Consider the following 27,457-nt stretch of genomic DNA (forward strand, 5'->3'; position numbering starts at 1 on the left):
CAACAAAAACAAACGTTTTGCCTTTAGATATAAGTATATGTGAGACTTGGCAGGCATGGAGATCATGCCAAATATTATATACATTGTAGATTTAAAGTGGTTCTAAAGCTTTAAGGATTTTCAGCCTCATGCATTCTCAGCATCAAGGAGAAAAACCTGTGCTGCAGTAACCCCCCCCCCCTTATTCTTACCTGATCCCAATCCGATCCAGCAATGTGCATGAGAGCAGTGACTCTTGCCGCTGTCTCCCTCCTCACTGTGACGGGGCCCAGCCACCATCTCTGTGTCAATAAATGCAGACAGGGTGGCTTGGGAGCAAACCCGCATGGGTGACCCCATGGAAAGCCACTTTCCAGGGGGGCACCTGTGGGGGCTCACTCCCAAGCAAGCACTCGCCAAAGAGGAGGAGCTTGGAATGCTGGAAGGGGGCCTCAGAAGAGGATCGGTGCTGCTCTCTGCAAAACCATTGCACAGAGCAGGTAAGTATAACTTGTTTGTTATTTTAATTTAAAAAAAAAAAATGAAGCTGTAATGACGCTTTAGGAGAGATTTTTCTTTTTTTGAGGATCCAATTTACTAAATAATTCAAGACAATTTTAGGGATTCAATGTATTCTCACCATGCAGGAACAATATTTGTTACACAAACATGAAGAACACAAAAAAATAAAACAAGAAACACCAGCTGGGGTCTATATAGTTTATTAACTATTGGCATTATTATACTGTATTTTGGGTCTTTAGCATTCATTGTAACAAATATTGATGCTCTGCAGTTGAACCTGTTGTGACCATAGAGATTCTATAATAGTATTCTTCTTACCCTTTATTACCTGTTAAAATAAATACATATTGTAAAAAAAAGTCAGAAGTAGATTGGAAGGAAATCCAACTTTGTGGATTTGTTATGTTTTATAGCACTTTATTATAATAAAAATACACACACACTAGTTAGAGCTTGTTCAAATCAGTCCTTTGCAGTAATGCTTGGTAAAACAGCACATGGTGCTCCGGGGTACCATTATTTTTTAATAGCACACCAACGTATTATCAGAATGCACTTGTGCTGCAATAAAAAAAAAAATGCAGCATGCTGTAATTTTAATGCATTGAGGTGCATTACAGCCCATTTACTTTGAACAGACTGTCTAATGCAGTGGGCCTAACACAAATGTGTGCACTGTGGTGCATTGGGATCATGTGTGAATAAGCCCCTAGTGTGATAGATATACTCTATACTTTATAGCTATGCAATCATGACAGATTAAATATATATATATATATATATATATAAATGAACTTCTATAAAGAGAAGTGCAGACTCCTGTAGTGTTGGCTCTGAGGAAGAGGTTGTGTCCTCGAACCGCATTAGTCAGTTGGTCATCCAGGGTTCCATCGTATGGACTCAGATGTTTGGATCATACTTCTTGTTCAGTCTGACATGCCTGTGTTATTATGTCCATTGTGAGTATGAAAGCTATTTTTGTTTCTTTAATAAATTATTTTAAACGATAATGCACTAGGTCGGTGCACCCTTTTTTTGTTTCTCCATTTGTATCCAGTGTATTCGGACCACCCCGGTCTGTTGAGGGCAGCAAGCAGTGCATATTCCAGAACATTCCTATTGGGTCTACTGAGTCCTTTCCTAGCACAGGAGTAAAGTGTTTGTTGTGTTAGATTAAATATGGTGATATTAGTCAGTGACAGACAATGTGACATTAGCTAAAAGTGGCAGTTGGTGAACTTTCCTGTACTGACAACTTATCCATTTAGTGTTCTCATAACACGCAAACAAGAATAATATTTTAAATGTTATAATAAACACAGAAACCTTCATCCCTGGGTGAAACCATGATGTCTTTTACAGTAGAATATATTTTATTAAAGAGTGTGTGTGTGTGTGTGTGTGTGTGTGTGTGTGCGTGCGTGCGTGCGTGCGTGCGTGCGTGCGTGCGTGCGTGTGTGTCCGTGTGTGTGTGTGTCCACTGGATTGAATGCCTGAGTTACCTTTTGATATCCAAGTCACATGGTGGTATTTCAGGTGAACCTAGATCTGGTCCCATACGCTGTGAAAGTAAATAAAAACACGAGTAAACTACTATCGTCAGATGAAGCCTTCATGTTCCTAAGCTAAAGACTGATCCAAACACAAGGGGTGTCAAACATGAACTCCAGGAAGAAGTAAAAAAAAAAACCTGTTTGTTAACTTCTTGTATTCCACTGAAGAGCAGCACTGACAGTTTTTCTACATTAAAGGTAAGCTAGTTTGTTTTCACTGATCCTGTGGGTTGGATGAGGGAAGACCATTTACTGGGGTTCATAGGGAAGGTGGGATATGCATGCAACAGACCAAGATGGCAGTGGCTTAAGCCCACTCCACAATATCCACGCCATCTGAAGACATCTCGCCTAACCGCTGACATTATAGAGACAGATTTAAATGCAATTACTCCTACCTCTTAAACAAACATGGACCTGACTTTAACCACTTCCCGTCCGGCCCATGTATATAAATTGCCGGACAGGAGCGGGTTGCCGTTCATAAACTGCGCCCGCCATTTTAGTCTGTGCGCGCTCCCTGGGTGTCCGAAGAACACAGTGGAACACTGATCGCTGTACGGGACTTCTGTGTGAGGTCCCGATCATGTGATTACTGATTGGCCAATCAATGATCAAATGAATAGTAGTAAGAAAGATATCACTTCTGACATCATTGCTTACTACGTGTGAATGATCACAGAGGTCACATGGTACAGGGCTATTCACAACAGCCTTGTACCATGTAACAAGCTGTGACCAATCACAGCTCTCACAGTATTTCTCAATGGCTGCAAAAATGCAGCCAGAGAGAAGGAGAAATTATTGCTTTTATAAGATTTTAAATTTTATAAGAAAAACACTTTTTTTCAAAATTTTTGGACGTTTTCATTTACATAGCAAAAAAAATAAAAATCCCAGTGGTGAATAAATACCACCAAAATAAAGCTTTATCTGTCTCAAACAAATGCTAAAAAATTCATATGGGTACAGTGTTGCATGACCGCGCAATTGTCATTCAAAGTGTGATAGCACTGAAAGCTGAAAATTGGCCTGGACAGGAAGGGGGTAAAAGTGTCCGGACTGGAAGTGGTTAAAAAAACCACAAATAATGATATAAAAATGTAAAAAAATGTTTTGGAAAAATTATAATTTTTGGTTATAAACTAATTTGGGATATTTTTTTTTACTAAAAAGATAACTGAATACATTTTGGCCAAGATTTATGAAGAAATATTATTTATCTGCAAAATTTTATAAGAAAAACACTTTTTTTCTAAATTTTTGAACATTTTCATTTATATAGCAAAAAAAAAAGAAAATCCCAGTGGTGAATAAATACCACCAAAATAAACTTTTATCTGTATCAGAAAAATGCTAAAAAATTCATATGGGTACAGTGTTGCATGACCGCGCAATTGTCATTCAAAGTGTGACAGCACTGAAAGCTGAAAATTGGCCTGGACAGGAAGGAGGTAAAAGTGTCCGGACTTGAAGTGGTTAAGAAACCTAACCCAAGTCGAATGTGGATTGCTGAATTAAGGACCCTCTCAGATACACGCTTCGCATCATAACAAATAACAATAGGGGCATTTATTACTCTATCCTCACAATGAGGGCCAGCTAATGTTGTCAGTTGTACTTTGTGATGAACCTGGTTATCAACCAATCCTGATGGAGTGATTCTGGTAGATGACAACTATAGTGGCTGCTACTATCCCAGGTCATTTACCATGTTGCATTCCACTGAAACCATGCAAGCACACGCTCAATTCATTCTGACGCTGCACTCCAACAGCTGCTGCAACTTTTCCTCTTTGAACCAGCGTAACGGACACTCCAGTCAACCAAAGACTAACCATATTTTGTAAATTAACAACACCCAGCCAATTACTGCCTGTGATCTTCATTATTACAGTTGCAACAATTGCTGGTTCAATATCTTATGCTGGCCATACATGGGTTGAATTCCGAACAAATTTTCTTTTGAATTTCACACAATTAGTTGGCCGCATTATTGGCTGATTTTCGTGAGGCCATCAGATTTCAGTGATCAGGCATGTGGAATTTTTTTAAAAATTTCTAATCAATGCTGGGAGAATCTTGTGAGAAATATAATCAAAAATGAAAAGAGCATGAGCTGTGACCTGGAAATAAAAGAAGATTCCCAGCCACGAAAATTCTTTTCTGTAACAACATGAGGTGAAATTGAAGACTTGGTCGAATTTTGAAATCAACGGTGGCACCATCGGATTACAAAATGCACGAAATTTTCCATTTTCTAAAGAACATTTGTTCAGAATTCAACCCATGTATGGTCTGCATTTGTCTTAGTCATGCTCGATGTCATTAACCCCTTCATTTTTTTCACCATAACAATTGTTATTATGTTTAAATCTCAAGTAGTTTGATTCAACCTCTATTACAGGAACGCAAATATGGTGGCCATCTTCCGCTGAACCCCAGCAATTGCCATGGTTGCCTTTAACACCCCAGCAATTCTTTGGTCGACCACTGGTTCGATTTTAGAATTATATAGTTACATAGTTACTGAGGCTGAATAAAGAAACAAGTCCATCTAGTTCAATCAATGAGAAAAAAAGGAAAACCTATAGCTTCCACCTTTAATGTGACCTATGAACTATACAACTCAATTTAAAAACAAACTGACAAGCTGAAATATTTTAGGGCGAAGGGAGTAAACATAAAAAACTAAAATAATGTGGTTGCATTAGTGTGCACACCCTCATATAACTGGGGATGTTGCTGTGTTCAGAATTAAGCAATCACATTGAAAATCATGTTAAATAGGAGTCAGTACACACCTGCCATTATTTAAGGTGCCTCTGATTATCTTAAAATAAAGTTCAGCTGTGCTAGTGGGTCTTTCCTGACATTTTCTTAGTCGCATCCTACAGCAAAAGCCATGGTCTGCAGAGAGCTTCCAAAGCATCAGAGGGATCTCATTGTTAAAAGGTATCAGCCAGGAGAAGGGTACAAAAGAATTTCCAAGGCATTAGATATACCATGGAACACAGTGAAGACACTCAACATCAAGTGGAGAAAATATGGCACAACAGTGACATTACCAAGAACTGGATGTCCCTCCAAAACTGACAAAAAGACAAGAAGAAAACTGGTCTGGGAGGCTGCCAAGAGGACTAGAGCAACATTAAAGGAGCTGCAGGCATATCTGGCAAGTACTGGCTGTGTGGTACATGTGACAACAATCTCCTGTATTCTTCATATGTCTGGGCTATGGGGTAGAGTGGCAAGAAGGAAGCCTTTTCTTACAAAGAAAACCATCCAAGCCCGGCTAAATTTAGCAAAAACACATCTGAAGTCTCCCAAAAGCATGTGGGAAAATGTGTTATAGTCTGATGAAACCAAGGTTGAACTTTTTGGCCATAATTCCAAAAGATATGTTTGGTGCAAAAACAACACTGCACATCATCAAAAGAACACCATACCCACAGTGAAGCCTGGTGGTGGCAGCATCATGCTTTGGGGCTGTTTTTCTTCAACTGGAACTGCGGCCTTAGTCAAGGTAGAGGAATTATGAACCATTCCAAATACCAGTCAATATTGGCTCAAAACCTTCAGGCTTCTGCTAGAAAGCTGAACATGAAGAGGAACTTCATTGCAATCTGACAGATTTGGAGTGTTTTTGCAAGGAAGAGTGGGCAAATATTGCCAAGTCAAGATATACTCATACCCAAAAAGACTGAGTGCTGTAATAAAATCAAAAGCTGCTTTAACAAAGTATTAGTGTAAGGGTGTGCACACTTATGCAACCATATTATCTTAGTTTTTTTTTTTTACTTCCCTCCACCTAAAAGATTTCAGTTTGTTATTCAACTGAGTTGTACAGTTTACCATCCATCCAGACTCAGCAGTGCAACCTTCTCTTATAACTAGAGGACGTTCCCCACCAGCGGTCCAGAAGCACCCAGCTCACTGGTACTCCACTCAAAAAAGGCATAAAGATAAACAGCCTCATGGTGCAGTATAAAAAACAGGGATTTATTGAATTAAAATATTAATTTACATTACAATAAATAAGATTTGCAAGCATATCACAAAAAAATCCAAATCCAAGTCCTGGAAGATATGCCACGGTATATTGCGCGATGATGTCACACAGATTCTACCTACGCATTTCATCATAAGGTGGCGTCATCAAGAAACATGAGGCTGTTTATGCTTTATATGAGCGTAGTAACCAAGTGATGGGGAGTGTCATCTGGTTATAAAAGGAGGTTGTCCTGCTGAGCCTTTAATGAGGATGTGGTCTGTGAAGTTTATCCCAAAAAGCGCTGTTTGAGCGCTCAGTTGAAAGCGTGTCAATATATTCTGGTAAGAGACTTAATTTGCTCACTATTAGTGTATTGTGGGTGGATATTGCACAGAAGATTCCTTTCCAGGCACAATTTCCTAATCCTGATCAATGAAATGTGATAGTTGATTTGTTTGAGCACAGATTTGGTTTACATTTTTTGCGTTGTACTTTTATATGTTTATTTTTAAATCATTGGCACACATACTGATCACATACATTATGCTGTCCTCTATTTTTATATGTATAACTAAAAGACAATAACTAAGACGTTTTCACATGGGGCGGACTCTGCCTGTGATCTGCTTGCTCAGCAGGGGATCTGTCTGGAGTTGCGCCACCTCCAGCGCTAGCCCCTTGCCCACTGCTCACTGCTGTCACTTTCACACAGAAGCCTATGTTCTGTGTGCACAGGTGACAAGTTGTTCTTCCACAGGTTGACAGGCTCCTTTCCTGGCAGTGTGCACTTCTCCTGGTGATATGCACACAGCCCTCCCTGCACTGCACTTTTCCCATGACAGCCGAGGATGGAGGGGCTGGAGGATGTGCCAGCCGCTCTAGTGTCCCAGCAGCAGCTCCTCCAAAGCCCGTGTATGCCGCCTATAGAAGCTCAGCAACTGTGAGTTGTAGCTGTCCTCCAGTAACAACCCCTCTCTCCTCTCTATGATACTCTCTAGGTGGAGGAGAGAGGATTTGGGTGAGGACAGCTTTAGCACATTCCTGAGCCTTGCACCCTGTATACTGCACTCTATACATAGCACACTCCTGAGCCTTGCACCCTGTACATTGCACACTCTGAACTCTGCACCCTATACATAGCACACTCCTGAGCCTTGCACCCTATACATAGCACACTCCTGAGCCTTGCACCCTGTACATTGCACACTCTGAACTCTGCACCCTATACATAGCACACTCCTGAGCCTTGCACCCTATACATAGCACACTCCTGAGCCTTGCACCCTGTACACTGCACACTCCGAATTCTGCACCCTATACATAGCACACTCCTGAGCCTTGCACCCTGTACACTGCACACTCCGAATTCTGCACCCTATACATAGCACACTCCAGAGCCTTGCACCCTGTACACTGCACACTCCAAATTCTGCACCCTATACATACTGTAGCACACTCCTGAGCCTTGCACCCTGTACACTGCACACTCTACATAGCACATTCCTGAGCCTTGCAGCCTGTACATTGCACACTCTGAACTCTGCACCCTATACATAGCACACTTTTGAGCCCTGCACCCTGTATGTAGTCCACTCCTGAGCATTGTACACTGTACATAGTGCACTCCTGAACCCTGCACCCTGTACCTAGAGCACTTCTGAGCCTTCCACCCTGTACATACTGCACTCTTGAGCCTTGTGCCCTGTAAATTAGGGCACTCCTGAACCATGTACCCTGTACTGCTGAGCCTTGTATCCTGAACATAGCACACTTTTGAGCATTGCTCCCTGTACATTGCACAATCCTGAACCCTGCACTCTTTACATAGCACACTCCTGAATCCTGCACTCTGTATGTAGTGCACTCCTGAGCCTTGTGCCCTGTACATAGCGCACTCCTGAACCCTGCACATAGCACACTCCTGAGCCTTGCACCCTGTACATAGCACACTTGTGAGTTCCACACCCTGTACATAGCGCACTCCTATACCCTGCACTTTTTATATAGTGTACGTCTGAATCTTGTGCAGAATGCACTTATTGTATTAACCAATGCCTTTATAAGGCCCTCCCATTGTTTGGCAATTTGGCCACATCCACCCTTTGATATAAAGTGAATTGGTGCAGCGCTACCCCAATACTACACTACTCCCACACTGGCTTATCCCAAAAAAATCAGATCAATAAACCAATAAATGATGTAACATACCAATAGACAATAAGTGGGTAAAATAGAATAGAATACACATAAAAACAGTTTGAATCATCCAAAATGGCTCGTACCAAACTTATAAGTGACTAATGTATGCCACCAGTGCAATTCAGTGAATACAACAAACCAATCACTCACAGATCATAAAGTGAACTGATCCATTAGGGGATCCATAGTGAGACAAAAATAGTGAATTGATAATGTAATGATAAAGAAATAAACAAGAATATAAGTGAAAAAGTCCTAATGGGGCTCCAAAAATTATGAACTATAATAATCAACATAAAAGGTGAATCCCTGAAATATGGGATCAATTATCACACTGATAATAATGGTGACCACAAAGGCTATAAATTAGCCAAAAAATAGTGAAAGGTAGTGAAAATAGATCCGTGAATCCCTAAATGTGGGATTAAATATATCACACAGTAGTGACAAGTACAGTGATTAGGAGACAAAAAATTATTAATAAATAAAATCAAACATTATTAACCTCCGTAGTGGTATGATTATGTCAGTATTTATGTGCTCAAAGTGGTACATTGTTTTCAATGGAAATATGTTGTTTTTTTTATTGTAGGCCTGAAGCTATTCTCTGAGAAAAAACCCTGGGTGGACCCTATCAGAACATTCATGTGAAAGGGGTCTTAGGGGTCTATTTGTTAACTTTCACCCAAAATTCATATTAGATTGAAAAGAAAGGATTCCATTAGAAAAGCAGGAGAAACCACCAATAAAAAGACCCCTGAATCTTCAGCTTTGGATGAAATAGAGGCACCATAGAGACTAAAACTGACCATACACTACAAGATTTTCAAGCGAACATTCGTATGACAGTTCTTACTACATTTACTGACTTGATGAACATCATTCAAAAATACTTCAAAAATGTATTTGCTTTTAACCTTCAATTTTGGAGTGGATGGACTTTCCTAAACAAAAGCCACATACACTGTTAGAAATGAGTTCGTTCAAGATACATTTTCTATTCTATTCCTTTGAATTTTCTTGTCACTATGGTCAAAAATGAATGTTGATATGACCCCATTGATTTGAATAAATGTTCTTAAAATAAAAACTTTTGACTGAAATTCTACTAGTGTATGGCCAGCTTAACACCGAAGGAGGAAAATGAATTAAAAGCATTATCTCACTAAGGTGGAGAAAAGGGGTAAATACTCACCATTAGTCTGACAAACAGCTTCTCCCAGTTCCTGTAATGTTGGGATTCAGTGTCTCTGTGCAACTGAGGAGAAAATAAGTGGACAAATCAGAATATCTGAAGTCTGCCTCTCACATTGCCACATGCAAGCGATCAATACGGAACAAAGAATTTCTGATTAAGAGCACATTTGACTTGCTTTGGAAGAGAAAATTCGCTTTGTGAAATCCTATTCACGTGTCTTTGCTTTTTTGTTTTATAAATGCACCTCATTTTGCTATATTGGAAATACAGTATGCTAACCAAAATATGTCCACCATTGCTATACCAACATTGCGATTCAACATAATTTACCATTTAAAAAACTATAACCTTTCCATTTTATTTGCAGTCATCATGAATTTTCTTTAGTTGTTGAACATGCTTTTAGACTTCCTTACAACCAGTGGTGTATTTAGGTTTTGTGCTGCCCTAGGCAACACAAAAATTGGCGCCCCCCCCCCGCAGAGAGAGCCTGACATTGACCAACAACACCCTTGACTCCCACCCGAGAGAGCCTTCCTCTACCACTGCCCCCCATACACCAGCAACCAGCCCCCATGGCGAAAGAGAGAAAGACACTCACCTTCACAGCTCCGGACATCTCCGGGAATGAGAGTCAGGCTGTGCATACACTGTCATGAAACCCGCAACCTCTCTTAGAACCCACCAAGTTCCCATGCTGCGTGTGTCCCTTCTTCCGTCTCTTCTTCTGAGGGGCAGTACTGCCCCCCCTGAAAAATGCTGCCCTAGGCAGATGCCTTGTTTGCCTTGTGATAAATACACCCCTGCTTACAAACAAGGTTAAAGCAATCTGTAGATAAGACTTCCCGGAATACTCACCCTCTTGTAAATAGAATTCTGCTGCTCCTAAAAGTCTATATATAAAACTCAAGAAAAATTAATCTATTGCAGGGAATGTGGCATTCTCACACTTAACACCTCCAACCGTAAGAATGCCAAAAAAAATGTATATGCTGCTCCACGCTAATTTCTATATGCTTATTTATAAAGACAAAATGTAACAATTAAAGTATTATTATTATTATACAGTATTTATATAGCGCCAAAGGGTATGCTCAGCGCTGTACAGTAGCAAGGGGGACATAACATGAGACAAGACAGTAACAAAACAGTACACGAGGGGTTCGAGGGCCCTGCTCTTTCGAGCTTACAATCAAAGTAGTAGAGTTATTAACACAAAAATATGATTTTCCTTATTTTCTCAGTGAAGGCTGGAAAAGGAAAGTAGAACCCCTCACTGGCTAATATAGTAAAATGTCTGCTTTCCATTTACTTTACTTTTTAGAGGATTTACTCCTGGGGCCCAAATGACAGCATACAAAGATCACTCAAAGCATTATATTGTATAATATACCAGTAATTTCTAAATCATAGGTCATTAGAACTACAAGCATGTCTTTATCTTTCCAACTTACCTGACTTTCCAAATGTTGTATCCGTTGAAGAGCCAAAGAGAGGAGCCTCTGGTGCCTGTCAACAATAGACATAAAAATGTAGCTTAAGGCGTAAAGTGGTATTAAAGTAATATTTTTTTCTTAAATCAGATAAAAGGAACAAAATTTGCATGCATTGGGTGATTTTTTATAGCGACTCCACTGTGGAGGGGGAGAAAAGGCTTTTGTGGATTTTCCTCTGTAGGTCTCTCACACAGACTGTGTGTGTGGCATTCTGAGTGGCTGCACATAGATTCAGGGTACAGAGCAGAAGCGCGCATGTAAAGGATTGTCAAAAGTATTGGGACACTTCTTCAAATCATTGGATTCAGGTGTTAAAATCACCTCCATGGCCACAGGTGTATAAAATCAACCACCTAGGCATGCAGACTACTTCTACAAACATTTGTGAAAGAATGGGTCACTCTCAGGAGCTCAGTGAATTCAGGCGTGGTACCGTGATAGGTTGCCACCTGTGCAATAAGTCCATCAGTGAAATCTCCTTGCTACTAAATATTCCACAGTCAACTGTTATTGCAGTGGTAGTGGTATTATAACAAAGTGGAAGCAACTGGGAACAACAGCAACTCGGCCATGAAGCGGTAAGCCATGTAAAATTACATAGCCTGGCTGAAAAAAGACAAAAGTCCATAAAAAAAAAAAGTTATAATCCTATAGCCACAGTTGATCCAGAGGAAGGCAAAAAACCCAGCAAAGCATGATCCAATTTGCTCTTCCAGGGAAAAAAATTCCTTCCTGATCTCCCGAGAAGCAATCGGATATTCCCTGGATCAACTTACAACAAAATAACAGAGTGGGGTCAGCACATGCTGAAGCGCACAATGCGCAGAAGTTGCCAACTGTCTGCAGAGTCAATAGCTAAAGACCTCCAAACTTGGTGTGTCCTTCAGATTAGCACAACAACAGTGCATAGAGAGCTTCATGAAACGGGTTTCCATGGCCAAGCAGCTGCATCCAAGCCTTACATCACCAAGTGCAATGCAAAGTGTCGGATGCAGTGGCGTAAAGCACGCCACCACTGGACTCTAGAGCAGTGGAGACGTGTTCTCTGGAGTAGCGAATCACGCTTCTCTATCTAGCAATCCAATGGACGTGTCTGGGTTTGGCGGTTGCCAGGAGAACGATACTTACCTGTCTGCATTGTGCCAAGTGTAAAGTTTGGTGGAGGGGGGATTATGGTGTGGGGTTGTTTTTAAAGGGTTGGGCTTGGCCCCTTAGTTCCAGTGAAGGGAACTCTTAAGGGGTCAGCATACCAAGACATTTTGGACAATTTCACGCTCCCAACTTTGTGGGAACAGTTTGGGGATGGCCCCTTCCAGTTCCAACATGACTGCACACCAGTGCACAAAGCAAGGTCCATAAAGACATGGAGGAGCGAGTTTGGGGTGGAGGAACTTGAATGGCCTGCACAGAGTCCTGACCTAAACTCGATAGAACACCTTTGGGATGAATTAGAGCGGACACTGCCAACCAGGCCTCCTTGTCAGACATCAGTGCCTGAGCATGTGCGTGTAAAGGCAAGTGACCCAATACTTTTTGCAATATAGTATATACAGGACTCCATAGATCCCGCCAGCTCAGAGTCAACCGGCATCAAGCAGCATGGCCAGAGGACAATTGCAATAACGTGCGATTCCCACTTGTATAATATAAATCAAATCTACTTTCCTTCTAATGTAACAGCTCCATCCAGTTGACCTATAAAGCTGACATATTAAAGAGAAGGTGGTACATTGGTTGTACATAATAAATGCATAGTATATTTTCACGCATGTGAGTAGTATTCATCTGAAATATTACTGTATAGTTCTATAAGAATAAGGCACTATTTTGTTTTATTTTTTTCACATGTATCACTGAGTATTGAGAACGTGGAAAAGAGGTGGAAGTACACAGGACACCTGAGCCGATACACCATTCATGTTGACCATTGGAGGATATACATGTTTTAGGGCATGAACTGACCATACATGAGTATAAGGTAAATATAATCAGGTGAGAGCACAATCTAACTGGGTAATAAATACAAGAAGAAGAAAATCACAGATCACAGAATAAAGACTTTATTATATGGACTGTAACATTAGAAGGAAAGCAGATTTGATTTATATTATACAAGTGGGAATAGAGCTGCACTGTTACTGCAATCATTATCTGAGCACATTTGCTAGGAGAGTGTTAAGCCTCATAACGATAACGATCAGAAAATTGTACAAAAAATAACGCTTTTGAAGCGTTCGTAGGATAACCTGATTGTTAGTACAGTGCACAGCTTTCGTCCAAAATTATTCGAAGGGACAAGCACAAAACGTTTTCTTGTTTGATGCCAGATCTTATGATATTTGTTTAACCAGTACAGTTTTTATCCAAAAATACAATACAAATACAATACAATATGTTACATGACTTTGAATTTTTATTCTGTCAGACAAGAATTCTCATAACTTTAGTAACCTCTTTGTTTTTGATACGGAGGCTAGTATGCAGAAAAAAAAAAAAATGGACGATCATTCATCCAATAGTCTCATCATGTGTACGGGCTTAAGCCCCTAATTCTTGATATGAAGTTTAGCATGCACAAAAAAAAAAAAAGAAGGAAAATCATTGGCCCAATATTCTCATCGTGTGTACGAACTTTAGAGAGCTGGCAGCTGTTTACTAAGACAAAGTAAATAGTGCACAAAGCAGCTCACAAGATACACATATCTGGTTGTCACAGCCAGAGGATAATGAAAAAAACAAGCATTGAGGAGAGATTGAAAATAAAAATCAAATACATGTGAGTTTTGTTATTTTATATCTGATTTAAATGAAAAAAAAATTCTTTAATACTACGGCAATGTTCAGGAGTCTAAAATACTATATGGGATGCGCATGACGACCAGTCTGCTACTCCTCATCATCCTTCAAGTCAGAATGTTAAGTGGGTTGGCTACCAAGCAAAATACAAAGAGATGTTCTTTCAGCCCCCCCCCCCCCCGGTTCTCTAATCTTCAGTCCCACATGATAAAGTTTATGTAATATTTAGCAATGTGGCCTTGCAGGGTTGAGGTTCTGAATTCAACTCCAACAGAAGACTATACAGTATGTTTACATAGTGTTCTATCGTCCCCATAACTTTTTGTTGGTTTCCTCGGAATTCCTTCCACAACCAAAACCAAAACTCTTCCATCCTGGCCCTAAAAGGTGTTTGACTATAGATTGTAAGCTCTTGTGGTCTATGTGCAAATCAGTGTAGAAATTGTTGAAAGTGCATAAAACAGTAAAATATTCATGTAAGTACCTGCACTGGGTCAGTCATACCAAGATCTCCGGTTTTCAAGGCAGGGGACCTTGATGCTCTAGGTCATTGGTTTAAATCCCAATATGGACAATCTGCATAAAATGTTAACGGTTTCCCTTTGCTTGTGCGGGTTTTCTCCCACAAAACTTAGTATGTGAATTATCTTCCTCTTTAAAGTCTGTAAAATATTCCCTGATCCGTCCTGCTGGCCAAATGAGGGGAGTCTATTGGTCCCTCATCCATGCTAAGCAATGTGGAAGCAGGAGTATCCTCTGCCAGCTATTGTTGACAGCCAGCAGAATACTGAAAAGTGGCTTCCTATGAATGGATGCAGCCACTGTTCAGCTGAATTTTTCTGTCTGGCTTCTTCGACTTTCAGATTGAAGGACGTTGGGTGGGAGAGTGCCGAAAGGCTCATTCGCAGCTCAAATTTTGTCTGGTTCCTTATCAAATGACCGACATTAGCTCCAGGTATGGCCAGCTTAACTGACACATTTTGCATAAGAGAGTGGTTGTGACACTATAATGTGAGCTTCTTCAGGGAAGGGATGAAGTGAATGCTTACAAAAAACTACTAGGTATCCTTTTACACATAAGAAACGTACAAACATTTCAGGAGATAATGCAGTCTCATGAAAGTACAAAGACTATGAGGGGAATTTATCAACATTGAAGCAGACATAATCTGGAGCATCCATGCATGGCAACCAATGAGCTGCTACCTTTCATTTTCAAACTGAAGAAGCTGAAGATAGAAAGTGTTTGGTTGGCATGCAGAGCTGCTCCGGTTTCAATTCCCCCATATGTGAAAATTGCGAAAAATCTATAACAACCAATCAAAAACAACCTAAACTAATCTGACTACAGACATCAGAGATGTTACGGGTTGTCAAAAAATACGCTTTTCACACAGCCAGTGCAACTTGTGTTACCAAAATCTTTTTTTGTATAATAATACACAGAGTAGATACATAATAGCACATTCATCTCATATCACTCTGATAACCTGCGTATACAGAACTGGAGCAAACATAGTCACAGCCATTCAGGGGCGGACTGACTATTTGGAAACTCGGGCACTGCCCGGGGTCAGTAGGGGGCCCCATGAGATGCCCCTGGTACCTTTTTCATAGGCTTTTTTGAGTTTGGGCAAGGACACAGGGGCCCCATGATCCCCTATTGCCCAGGGGCCCCATGAGTTGTCAGTCCACCCCTGCAGCCACTAGGATTCTACACGATCGTAAGTAATACTGCCTGTGGATACTTTTCTCATTCAAACTATCCAAACCTCTGTTGCCCCCAATCCTCACACCTTTCATGTTCTTCTTGTAGCTGCTTGAGGATCATTTGTTTCTGTTCCCACTGAGGCCCAAACACACGGACCAGACGTACAAGTTCTGTGCTGGGGACGTACAGATCTGTCAAGCTTAAGAAAATAATGGAACATTATTATACCATAAGACTCATTTTGTGAGAAGTAGTATGCATTACGGGAGATTTTTTTTTTCTAGAGAAAGGTACATTGTGACAAGCAATAGTTGTTATTCGGAGCGGACTTTCTTTAGATCAGAGATGGTCAATTTAATTATTTACTTGATGTAGAGGGCCACAAGTCCAGCTCCTGACATCACCAAATGGCTGCACAGACCATGTTAGAGACTGCAAACAGGCAGAAGGAGATGGCCAAAGACTACAGCCATGCTACAAGAGATGGTCAGAGACTGCAAACATGATATAGGAACTGTTAGACTAGCAAAGCCATTCCCAACCGGGGAGCTGGACACCCTGGGGTGCCACTTAAGGTTGTCAGGGGTGCTGCGGCATCCTGGTAGAGAAAGGCATGTGGATCACACTCCATGAACTCTCCTAACCGTACAGCGGCACAGCAGGAGCAGAAGGGAAGAGTGAAAGCACCGCGTGTATGCTGAGCTCTGCAGCTCCCCCTATAGTGCAGTACCTGGCAGTGCCAGTGCAGGTATAGTAGGGACTTTTTTTAACCACTTGCCTACCAGGCACTTATACCCCCTTCCTTACCAGGCCAATTTTCAGCTTTCAGCGCTGCCGCACTTTGATTGACAATTGCGCGGTCATGCAACATTGTACCCATATGAAATTTTGATCATTTTTTTCTCACAAATAGAGCTTTCTTTTGGTGGTATTTAATCGCCACTGGGCGCTTTACTTTTTGCGCTATAAATAAAAAAAGTGCAAAAAATTTGAAAAAAAAAAAAGTTTGTTTCTTTTATAAAATTTTTCAAACAGGTATTTTTTCTCCTTCACTGATGTGCGTTGATGAGGCAGCACTGATGGGCACTGATAGGCGGCACTGATGGGCACTGATAGGCAGCACTAAAGGGCACTGATAGGCAGCACTAATGAGGTGGCATGGATAGGCGGCACTGATAGACAGCACTAATTAGGGGTCATGGACAGGCGGCACTAATACGCAGCACTGATAGGCGGCACTGATAGGTGACACTGATGATGGGCACTGATAGATGGCACTGACTGGCATCACTGCTGGGCACTGACTGGCGGCACTGACTGGCAGCACTGCTGGGCTGCACTGGTGGGTGGCACTGGTGGGCAGCACTGGTGGGTGGGCACAGGTGGGTGGCACTGGTGGGCGGGCACAGGTGGGTGGCACTGCTGGGCACAGGTAGGTGGCACTGCAGATTGGCACAGGTGGGTGCACTGCTGGGCACAGGTGGGTGCACTGCTGGGCACGGGTGGGCGGAGCTAGTGGGCGCACTGCTGGGCGGAACTTGCGGGTGGCACTGCTGGGCACCGATCATCAGGGCACTGATCATCAGTGCCCTGATGATCGGTGCCGATCCCCGCTCTGACAACTGCCGGTTCTCGGCAGTACTTTCCTCACGATCTGACAGCGTGAGGAAAGTGCAGCCGAGAACCGGCACTTGCATTTCCCTCTGATCAGCGTGTCATTGGACACCGCTGATCACGTGGTAAAAGGCCGCTGTGATTGGCCTTTTACCACATCACGTGATCAGCTGTGTCCGTAGGACACAGCGATCACGGAGATCGCCGGGTGCGCGCCCCCTGGGGCGCGCAGGAGAGCGCATTCTAGGAGGACGTCATATGACGTCCACCCAGAACTGGCCGGCCGCAGTGAAGCCGTCATTCGGCTATCTGCGGTCGGCAGCTGGTTAAAGTCTATATTTGTGTATATTTATGCATATATATGTGTGTGTGTATGTACAGTATATATATGTGTATGTACAGTATATATATATATATATATATATATATATATATATATATATATATATATATATGTGTGTGTACAGTATTTATATATATATACATATGTATGTATGTATGTATGTGTTTATATGTGTGTTTGCATGTGTGCGTGTGTGTTTATATGTATGTGTATGTACACTATTTGAATCCTGACATGTAATCCTGTACAATCAGAACTGCTTTTTAGGGGTCATATATAATAGCTGCAAGGATTGCCGCTCCTCTGAAAAGCAATCTATGCTTGGATTGCTTTTCAGAGGCATTTGACAGGCTGTGGGAAGGCATTATGTCGTCTCCTGTCTCAATGCCTGTTTTAATCCCCTTTTTTTCAAATCGCTCAGCACCAAAAAACCCCCACATTTATCAATGTGTGGGGGTACCATTACGAATTAATGTCACCCCTGCGTATCTGCTAAAGGGCAGCACGTTTGTTTGTGTATCAGGAATGTGTATGATTTTGCACAAATTCCCCAACATGCAGTAATGTGAAGCAAGTCTTAGACTGGAGTGACCCAAGACTAAAATTACTTTTCAATGGTTCCCTGAATGGATAAAGGTTGGGAAACACTGGACTAGGGTCATATTTCAGGAGAATGAAAAAAACTGACCTAAAACTGGCCATAGATGGATTGAATTTGTCCAGTATAGCAGAGGCCAGCTGAATTTTGATCCATGTATGGCCATCTCTGTTCAATAGAATTCGATCATTAGATTGACTTCTATCAAAAAAGAATATTGGAAAATTTTTGTCAATCAGAGACTGTGGTCAATCGGCAGCAGCCGCTGATCAGTGTATTCTAACAGCAGAGGAGTCCTACTGTCAGAATACAATGTCCCAGTCAGGGGCAGACTGACAACTCATGGGGCCCCCGGGCAATAGGGGATCATGGGGCCCCTGTATCCTTGCCAAACTCAAAAAAGCCTATGAAAAAGGTACCAGGGGCATCTCATGGGGCCCCCTACTGACCCCGGGCCCTCGGGCAGTGCCTGAGTTTCCAAATGGTCAGTCCGCCCCTGGTCCCAGTATTCCTCTGTCCACCTTGATTATATGGCTGGAGGAATCTATGTGTTTCTTTTTTTGATCAGCCAATGTGTTATCTATGGCCACCTTTACATTAGGCTAATAGAGATCTCTGCTACTGCAGCTCCTTTACAAAGCAATGCTTCTACATTTGTGCTCCATACAGCCCCCTTAAAAATTACTTGAGCCATATTTAGATTTCCCCCAGCATTATAAAAGATGATCAGAAGACAAAAAAAAAAAAAAAACATGGAAAAGGGTTAGACGGCACAGTTAAAAGTAAAATATACAAACAAAAAAAAGAAAACAAAAAAATTAATCTACTAGAACCCATGCTATAAAATATTTTATTCACATGGTTTTAAGCATGCAAAACCTAAGAACATCTCTTTTTTGCACCCTTTTTGGTTTGCTAAATATTATTATTATACAGTATTTATATAGCGCCAAAGGGTATGCTCAGCGCTGTACAGTAGCAAGGGGGACAGAACATGAGACAAGACAGTAACAATACAATACACGAGGGGTTCGAGGGCCCTGCTCTTTCGAGCTTACAATCTAGGAGGGAGGGGAAGGTGGTACAGGAGGAAATGGCTGTGGGGGATGGAGTGGAGGAGGTTAGTTGTTAGGTAAGGTCAGGTGTTAGGTGAGGTTGGGATAGGCTTCCCTGAAGAGGAGGGTTTTCAGGGTGCGCCTGAAGGTGAGGAGGGTAGGTGACAGTCTGATGGATTGGAGTAGGGAGTTCCAGAGGATGGGGGAAGTCCTAGAGAAGTCCTGCAATCGGGCGTGGGAGGAGGAGACCAGGGAGCTAGAGAGTAGGAGGTCCTGTGAGGAGTGGAGGGCACGGGTAGGGTAGTATTTGGGTATCAGGTCGGATATGTAGTTTGGGGTGGCATTGTGAATGGCTTTGTAGGTCAGAGTTAGCAGTTTGAACTTGATGCGTTGGGCAATCGGGAGCCAATGAAGGGATTGGCAGAGGGGGGAGGCAGATGTGGAGCGGTTGGTGAGGTGGATGAGTCAATCGTTGAGTTTAGGATCGACTGAAGTATACAAATGAAAGTGTTTTGTGCATTGAGTGCAAATATATACCTGTTGACACAGAACTCCCTCCATGTTATGGAGAAGACAGGAGGGTCTTGTGTTCAGTACTCCTAATACACTCCCTGACCTAGGGCGACAACACTGCTCCACCATACATACAGTACAGTGATTGAGTGCTGTTGCCCTAGAACAGGCAGCGTGTTACTGACAGAATCACTAGGTGAAAATAAAAGTTAAAAAAGACTGAAAAAATAAAAACCCAGACAACTACCATACTAGTAAGTTGCAATATAATACATTTTTGCCCTTTGACCAACAAGGATCACTATATATTCCTACCCCAGGCCTCAGAGTAGCTGCATGTACTTCTATGTATTTTTGTGATGCCATAGGTACCTTCTAAATAGCCTCGATGTGGACAGTGACATCTGGGCTTGAACACAGCTTGGCACATTGTGTAGAATTAACTCATCTTTTACATCTAGGACCTGGTGATAAGAAAAAGAATTTTATGTTCTCAAATGTGCAATAAAATTCTATAGTCAAACAAACAAGGCACAAAAGTACTCATCTTTTGAAGGCAACCTACTACAGAGTATTGGAAATAAATGATCAATATTTTTTTATAAACTTAAAAATATACCAAATGTATAAAAATAATCTCCATGTATATTCGCAAAGCAAGCTCCAAACACAAACGCCGGATTTTGGATATCGCATAGTACGAATTATGACATGATGGGGTACAAATCCAGTGGTATCCCCCACAGCTGATTTTCACCCCACAACCATTTTCTCTTGATTGTTTTTTTATTCATCTTGGGAAATCCAATGCGTATTGAAATGGTTTCCACACTATTTTCTTCAGGGATGAGATACCACTCTGGAATATAGACAGTAGTTTACAATTTCGTTTATGGATTGTCGACCTTTCATGAAGTCGACAGATTACATATTTGACATTAAAAGAAAAACTACACTTACATTGCCATATTTTGTTGTTGTTCATTCAAGAAGGATGTCTCATCATGCAGAGGGAATGTAATTCCCCACTACCAGGGCCACAATAATGGTGTCGTTTTTGTTTTATTGTCAAATATGTAATCTGTTGACCTCATGAAATGTCAATAATCCATGAACTAGATTGTAAACTACTGTGTATATTCCAGAGTGTTCCACCCCTGAAGAAGATAGTGTGTTGAAACAACTTTGCTAGGTTTCCCTAGCTCAGTGGTGGGCAACCTTTTTTTTCAACTGAGCCAAATCTCGCCAAAACCACGATTAAAATTTATTTTGAGAGCCACATTTTTAAAACTGAAAATACATCCCCCATATAGTAATTCATCCCCCATAGTAATTCATCCCCCCTATAGTAATTCATCCCCCCTATAGTAATTCATCCCCCATATAGTAATTCATCCCCCATAGTAATTCATCCCCCCTATAGTAATTCATCCCCCATATAGTAATTCATCCCCCATATAGTAATTCATCCCCCATATAGTAATTCATCCCCCCTATAGTAAGTCATCCCCCCTATAGTAATTCATCCCCCCTATAGTAATTCATTCCCATATTGTGTCAATTCACTTACCTGTACTCCGCGCGTTCCTCTCGCCGTGTTCCCGCGCAGTTCTGGTCTTCAGGGCGGACTGTGAGAGGAGAGGAGTTCGTCACGCTGCCCCGCCTACATCCTGACAGCCAATGTTTGCCACGCTCCGCGGGCCGGATTATAAGGTCCGCCGGGCCGTAGTTTGCCCATTGCTAGGCTAGCTGCAGAGTCCTGACTTTTGGGGCGGCCGCCCGAGAGGAGGGAGGGGAGCGAGCGCCCGGCACACAGAAGAGCTGCATTAACCTCCCTAGCGGTATGATTCCTTCCGATTTTTTGTGCTGAAAGCGGTACCATTTTTTCGCATGGAAATAGTTTTTTATTGTAGGCTGTAATTTTTAGGAAAATTTCCCCACAAATCATTATCACTCAATTCTGCAAGTGGTTCTGATTTACTATCGCTGTTAAAACTGCTTTTGACCTAAAGGGACGCTTTTTGGACGCCATGGACTTTTCTAAGTTTCCAGGCAGAAAGAACAGACAAAATGCAGGCAGGGCACAGGACAAAGCACTAGGGACAATATGTATGTGAAATGGGATGAAACAGCAATGTTTTACTATTGAAAAAAAAAAAAAAAGACATTTTTTAAATTTTTTAAATTTCCCGCCGCCGGCGGCGCCCGTACGTCCCGACGTCACGGGGACCGGAACACAGAAGCCGGATGCCGGCATCGGCCGGAGGAGATGGCCGGGGACGCTGCAGGGGACACATCGCGGGAACAAAGGACAAGGTAAGTGCTGCAGGGACCCCCAGAGCAGCGCCGCATGGTAAGCCTGAGTGTAGCTCGTGGTATAGAAAATCTACCACGAGCTACACTCGGGAAAACCGCCAGGGAGGTTAAAAGAGCCGCGGCTTGCCGACCACTGAGCTACGGCAACCCTATTGCCTGTCACCTGGTGGGCAGTGTGCTCCGGAGCCGCAGCAAAGGTGAAAAAGAGCCGCATGCGGCTCTGGAGCCGCGGGTTGCCGACACCCGCCCTAGCTGAATGCAGCTGGTTACATAGTTAGTCTGGCTGAAAAAAGACAAAAGTCCATCCAGTTCAACAATTAAAAAAAAAAAGTTATAATCCTATACCCACAGTTGATGCAGAGGTAGGCAAAAACCCAGCAAAGCATGTTTCAATTTGCTCCTGCAGGGAAAAAAAATTCCTTCCTGATCCCCTGAGAGGCAATCGGTTATTCCCTGGATCAACTTTACCTATAAATGTTAGTATCCAGTTATATTCTGTGTATCCAAGAAAGAATACAGACCTGTTTTTTTTTTTTTTTTTTAAGTAATCCACTGAGCTGGCAAGAACCAACTCTTGAGGGAGTCTATTCCACATTTTCACAGCTCTCACTGTGAAGAAACCTTTCCGTGTTTGGAGATTTCCTTTTTTTTTCCTCCAGAAGTAAAGAGTGCCCTCTTGTCCTCTGGTGCCGTTGTGCATGGTAGCTGAAGCTGGAAGCTGATTGGTTTCTATGCAGAGCTACACCTGATTTTACACTCTTCACTTTTAACCCCCCTGGCGGTATTCCCGAGCAGGGGCAGACTGACCATTCGGGTGCTCGGGCACTGCCTGAGAGCCCAGGGTCAGTAGGGGGCCCCATGAGATGCCCCTGGTACCTTTCATAGGCTTTTTTGGGTGTGAGTTTAGTGTGGGCGAGGACACAGGGGCCCCATGATCCCCTATTGCTCTGGGGCCTCATGAGTTGTCAGTCCACTCCTGTTCCCGAGTGTAGCTCGGGGTTAACTTTCAGTACCAGAAGCAGTAACCCTGAGCTACACTTGGGATTACCCTGCAGCGTTGCTCGGGGATCCCTCCTGCACTTACCTTGTCCTTCGCTCCCGCGATGTCCCCCCTGCAGCATCCCCGGCCATGTCCTTCGGCCGATGCCAGCATCTGTCTTCTGGGTTCCGTTCCCTGCGAGCGTTGGGACGTATGGGGGATGGAACCAGCGGGAAATTCAAAAATGTAAAAATTTTACATTCCCTCAATACACTAAAATCTGATAGTATTACATTACTGTATCAAACCATTTCACATACATTTTGTCCCGAGTGCTTTGTCCTGTGCCCTGCCTGCATTTTGACTGTTCTTTCTGCCTTGAAACTGAGAAATGTCCATGGTGTCCAAAAAGCGTCCCTTTAGGTCAAAAGCGGTTTTAGACCAACTAGAGAACAGCGATAGTAAATCAGAACCACTTGCAGAATTGAGTGATAATGATTCGTGGGGAAATTCGTCATCAGACACTGAAAACGATTCTGCGACTTTGCTCAGTGATGTGCGAACTTGGCGCTATATTTCAAATTTCAGTGTTTTTGGTTTGATTACATTATTGAATTACATTTATTATTATATTATTATTTATTCTATTATAATTTATGATTTCAAGTTTCAAATTCTATCATACCCGGGATGTTTACTAGACTCTTGTTCCGACAGATTTCAGTGAGTTATTCCTAAAAATTACAGGCCTACAATAAAAAAACGACATATTTCCATGCAAAAAATGTACCGCTTTGAGCACAGAAATACTTACAATAATCAGACCGCTAGGGAGGTTAATAAGTAACCCCCCCACCCATGTCTTTTTTCCTCACCTCTGATACACTGGTCTGTAAAAGGCACATAGCTGACAGCATTCGTTCACAAAGACTTTCAAACACCATTACATGCTCCTGGAAGACAAGAGGGTCCTTGTTACAATGCGCATTATCTGTGTAAGGCCCATGTTATGGACAGTGACTGACAACTCACTTTGTTTTCTGATTTTGCAGGAAGATCATCATTGACTGGCTGTTTATCACCTTAAAATAAAAATATACAGAGAACAATAAGATACAGAGACTTAGATGACAGTTCCATATAGTGACATCATTCTTACGCACTCTAGAAATAGTTTTCAATGGAACGGAGGATTGTGACTGCATTTCAAATGTGAGCTATGGCCATAGATTATGTAATTTTCTTTCCTTCAACTACAGGTTGAAGGAAAGAAAATTTCCTGAAACCCCCCATTAGTGTTGATGGGGGAATCCCTCCTGCTGTGCTATAATATCCTGGCAGCGTTAGGCTTCCCCGCCGTCAGAATACAGTGATTACTGCTGGTGGCTGTAGCTGCCGACAGTGATTCTATGAAAATAAAAAAAAACACAGGATGGTTGTAGTGAAATCAAACTATTCATTGACTTCATTACAACCAGCCTGCCCATAGATGGGTCGAAATTCAAACATACAAATTTGAATCTCTCTATAGCCGGTTTAAATGTACTTTGCAACTCTTGCCTACAGGTGAGCTTATAATAAAGCTTATCTGTAGGAAAAATGTATTTTATTTATTTCAGGTACTTGTATAGCGCCATCAATGTACGCAGCGCTTTTAGATATATATTGTACATTCACATCAGTCCCTAACCCTCAAGGAGCGTACAATCTAAGGTCCCTAACTCACATTAATACATACACATATTAGGGACAATTTAGACAGGAGCCAATTAACCTACCAGCATGTCTTTGGAGTGTGGGACGAAACCGGAGTACCTGGAGGAAACCCACGCAGGCACAGGGAGAACATGCAAACTCCAGGCAGGTGGTGCCATGGTTGGGATTCAAACCAACGACCCTAGTACTGCCAGGTGGAAGTGCTAACCATTTAGCCACTGTGCTGCCCCATATCTCCAAAATGTGTACCATTCAGGAGATATTCCAGGGAGCAGCAGGTGGTGACGTCACCGTCACATGCGTCCTGAAGGAACAGCATACCTGTGCCATTGCTTTAGAGCTCTGTACCGTGCCCAGGGCTCCCACGCGCATGCATGGGACTGACTCAATTGCAGCACAGCTAATGAAACAGCCGGAGCCCGCGAACCCCGACGAAGACTAGGTGAAGATGGAATCCCTGTCAGTGGTGACAGTGCGCTGCTGGAGGGATCTGTTCTAAAGATACGTTTGGCATAATGTGGTGGTATGCAGTGCATACTAGCATATTACGGCTTAAACCTGCAGGATGGACCCTTTTTTTTTGGTTACCTTTACTGCCACTTAAAGTTAAAGTGTTACTAAACCCACAACAGTAAAATCAGTCTGTATATGCAGTAAAGAATGCTTGTTATACTCACTGTGGAACCTAAGGGGTTAATCCTTTGCATGGAGTAAAAAGGCCATTTGATCCCTTCTTCTCTGTTCCTCCTCTTGTTCAAATGTCCACCTCTTATCTCCTGATAAGACAGACTAAACCCGTAGCCCTTCTGCGCATGCTCAGTTTAGTGCGTATTGCTGGAGACGGTTTTTTTTTTTCTTGGGAGAGTGCATGTGATCAGCACAGGGCCAATCAGCACTGTCCAGACAGAGGTCAGGGGTTCTGCGTTCTCCTAGACCTGAAAGAAAACTCCTCCTACAAGCTTTAACCGGTGCTCTGCTGAACACTGATAGAAGTCACAAGACTGCTCTAACTGCTGATGAGAAAAGGTATTTAGCAGTTTATATTTACTAAAATAATTACATTTTCCATATTCTGTGTACTGTGGGAGATCAGATATAGTGAATGCAGGGTCCTGGGTTTAGTAACACTTTGATAGTGAAGGTCAGGGGGATCAGGGTCTCTATCCCGCTAAAAATATTTGCATAGTTATGAGAAATATGTACCTGTAAGGAAACATGCTAAATAATTTACTGACCTAAACTTTGTGTTTCATGCATGCTGCTTAGGCAAGGATGACATCATTCTTTTTCTGACGAGATCCTGGGAACAATGGGGATCCCAAAACTTGCAAAAAGATGCTCATGTGCTGGGCTGGAGTGCCCTTTGGGGTACACATCATAGCTCAGGAATCTCGAATAAAGGATAGTGATGCCACTCCCAGCAGGACAAGGGCTGGGGATTTATTCTTTTTCCCCTAAAACATATGTATTTCCTCTATTATTAGGACTTATTCAGATGAGTCCTAACCAGCAACAATCTGCAATTCTCGCCAGCAGGGAAACCACCATGAACACATGTGTGAACAGCAGCATGACCAGATTTGTACCCTCTATTCATACAAGCAGTTACATACATACAGGATTTCTGCCAGCCCTGGATGCTGACAATTTGGAGGAGATTTACTAAAGCTGGAGCACTCACAATCTGGTGCAGCTGTGCATGGGAGCCAATCAGCTTCTAACTTCAGCTTGTTCAATTAGGCTGTGGCAATAAAACCTGGAGGCTGATTGGTCTGCAGCAGATTTTGCACCATGCAGTTTTAGGAAATAAACCCCCTTTGTGTGTAGGGCTGATGGTTCTGGACGCAGCTAATCATCCAGTTTGTATGTAGCCAAAGTGCTGCGACATGCGGACAAGATTAGCTGCATCTGAATGAGTTCTTATGCAGCCATGTTCACAAGGGGGGGGGGGGGGGGGGATGTGATCTCATCAGTGCACTTTACTACCAGGTCCACTTTATTCCTAACTTAAAAATTTAAAAAAGAATTTGGATTTAGAAATACTTTAATATTTATCTTTCAGAAGTCACATTTGCAGTCAGGAGTTACACTTTTACCCCACGCATTAACATGACCCCCTGTGAAAAGCTTAGATTTATAAAAGTCTGCAGTCAATAAATCCCCACAATTCTTCATACCTTCACCCTGTGGGGCAGTCTCTTTCTCTTCAGCGCCTTTAGGAGCTTCTTGCACACTTTTGTGCACTTTTACCTTTTTGCTAGCACCCTTCATATTGCTACTGTTGGTGACACATGTATTGTGTGGACAGAGTCATTACTGGGCAACAAACCTGTTTCTAAGGGACACCGGGAGGTGCGCTGCTGCCCTCTGCTGTTCAGAGTCCAAATTGCATTTCTAAAGCAATGTTTCCTATTGGGGAACGCCACATGCTGCCTGTTCATTTACTTTAGTGAACTGGAACTTCACTCTACCTAGGTAAAACTAAACTCCATTTCTCTAATAATTGTCCCTGTAGAAGAACAAAAAAAATACACACTTGCCAGAAAATCCTAGTCCTTGGAGGCCAGTGCTGTCTGGCAGCCGAAGATCTCCTTACAGCGCTCTGATTTCATGTGCAATACTCGTACCTCTGAAACAAACATGGACCTGACTTTAAAAACCAAACCCAAGCCGAATGTGGATTTGCTGAATTAGGGACCCTCTCAGATACACGCTTTGCTTAAGAGGTAGGAGTGATTGCACATGAAATCCTAGTTCGTGGAGGCCAGTGCTGTCTTGAGGCCGAAGATCTCCTTGCAGCGCTCTGATTTCATGTGCAATACTTCTCCTCTCACTAAAACACTGACTTCTGGGATATGTGACCTGAAAATCC

General features: G+C 42.3%; 1 protein-coding gene across 1 annotated transcript; it reads right to left on the reverse strand.

Moving 5' to 3' along the window:
• Positions 1 to 685: 685 nt before the first annotated feature.
• Positions 686 to 26,879, reverse strand: LOC149444040 (uncharacterized). Its single transcript, XM_089655015.1, has 9 exons — positions 26,763 to 26,879; positions 23,902 to 23,951; positions 23,745 to 23,822; positions 19,947 to 20,038; positions 15,537 to 15,650; positions 10,903 to 10,957; positions 9,446 to 9,508; positions 2,007 to 2,065; positions 686 to 832 (listed from the first exon to the last, which is right to left on the reverse strand). Exons 1-9 carry the CDS (start codon positions 26,854 to 26,856, stop codon positions 829 to 831), a joined length of 609 nt encoding a protein of 202 aa, XP_089511141.1. The 5' UTR covers positions 26,857 to 26,879; the 3' UTR covers positions 686 to 828.
• Positions 26,880 to 27,457: the final 578 nt, after the last annotated feature.

The sequence above is a fragment of the Staurois parvus genome, unplaced genomic scaffold, assembly GCF_062004578.1.
Source record: "Staurois parvus isolate SC_StPar_1 unplaced genomic scaffold, SC_StPar_1.0 ptg000818l, whole genome shotgun sequence".
NCBI classification, from domain to species: domain Eukaryota; kingdom Metazoa; phylum Chordata; class Amphibia; order Anura; family Ranidae; genus Staurois; species Staurois parvus.

What these genes read in the sequence shown, in the direction of transcription:
- LOC149444040 (XM_089655015.1), bottom strand. Translation starts at nt 26,856, where the DNA reads ATGAAGGGTGCTAGCAAAAAGGTAAAAGTGCACAAAAGTGTGCAAGAA. An exon ending in CTGCAAAATCAGAAAACAAA is followed by an intron (nt 23,823 to 23,901) that starts GTGAGTTGTCAG and finishes CTTGTCTTCCAG; the next exon opens with GAGCATGTAATGGTGTTTGA. An exon ending in ACATCGAGGCTATTTAGAAG is followed by an intron (nt 15,651 to 19,946) that starts GTACCTATGGCA and finishes TATTTTCTTAAG; the next exon opens with CTTGACAGATCTGTACGTCC.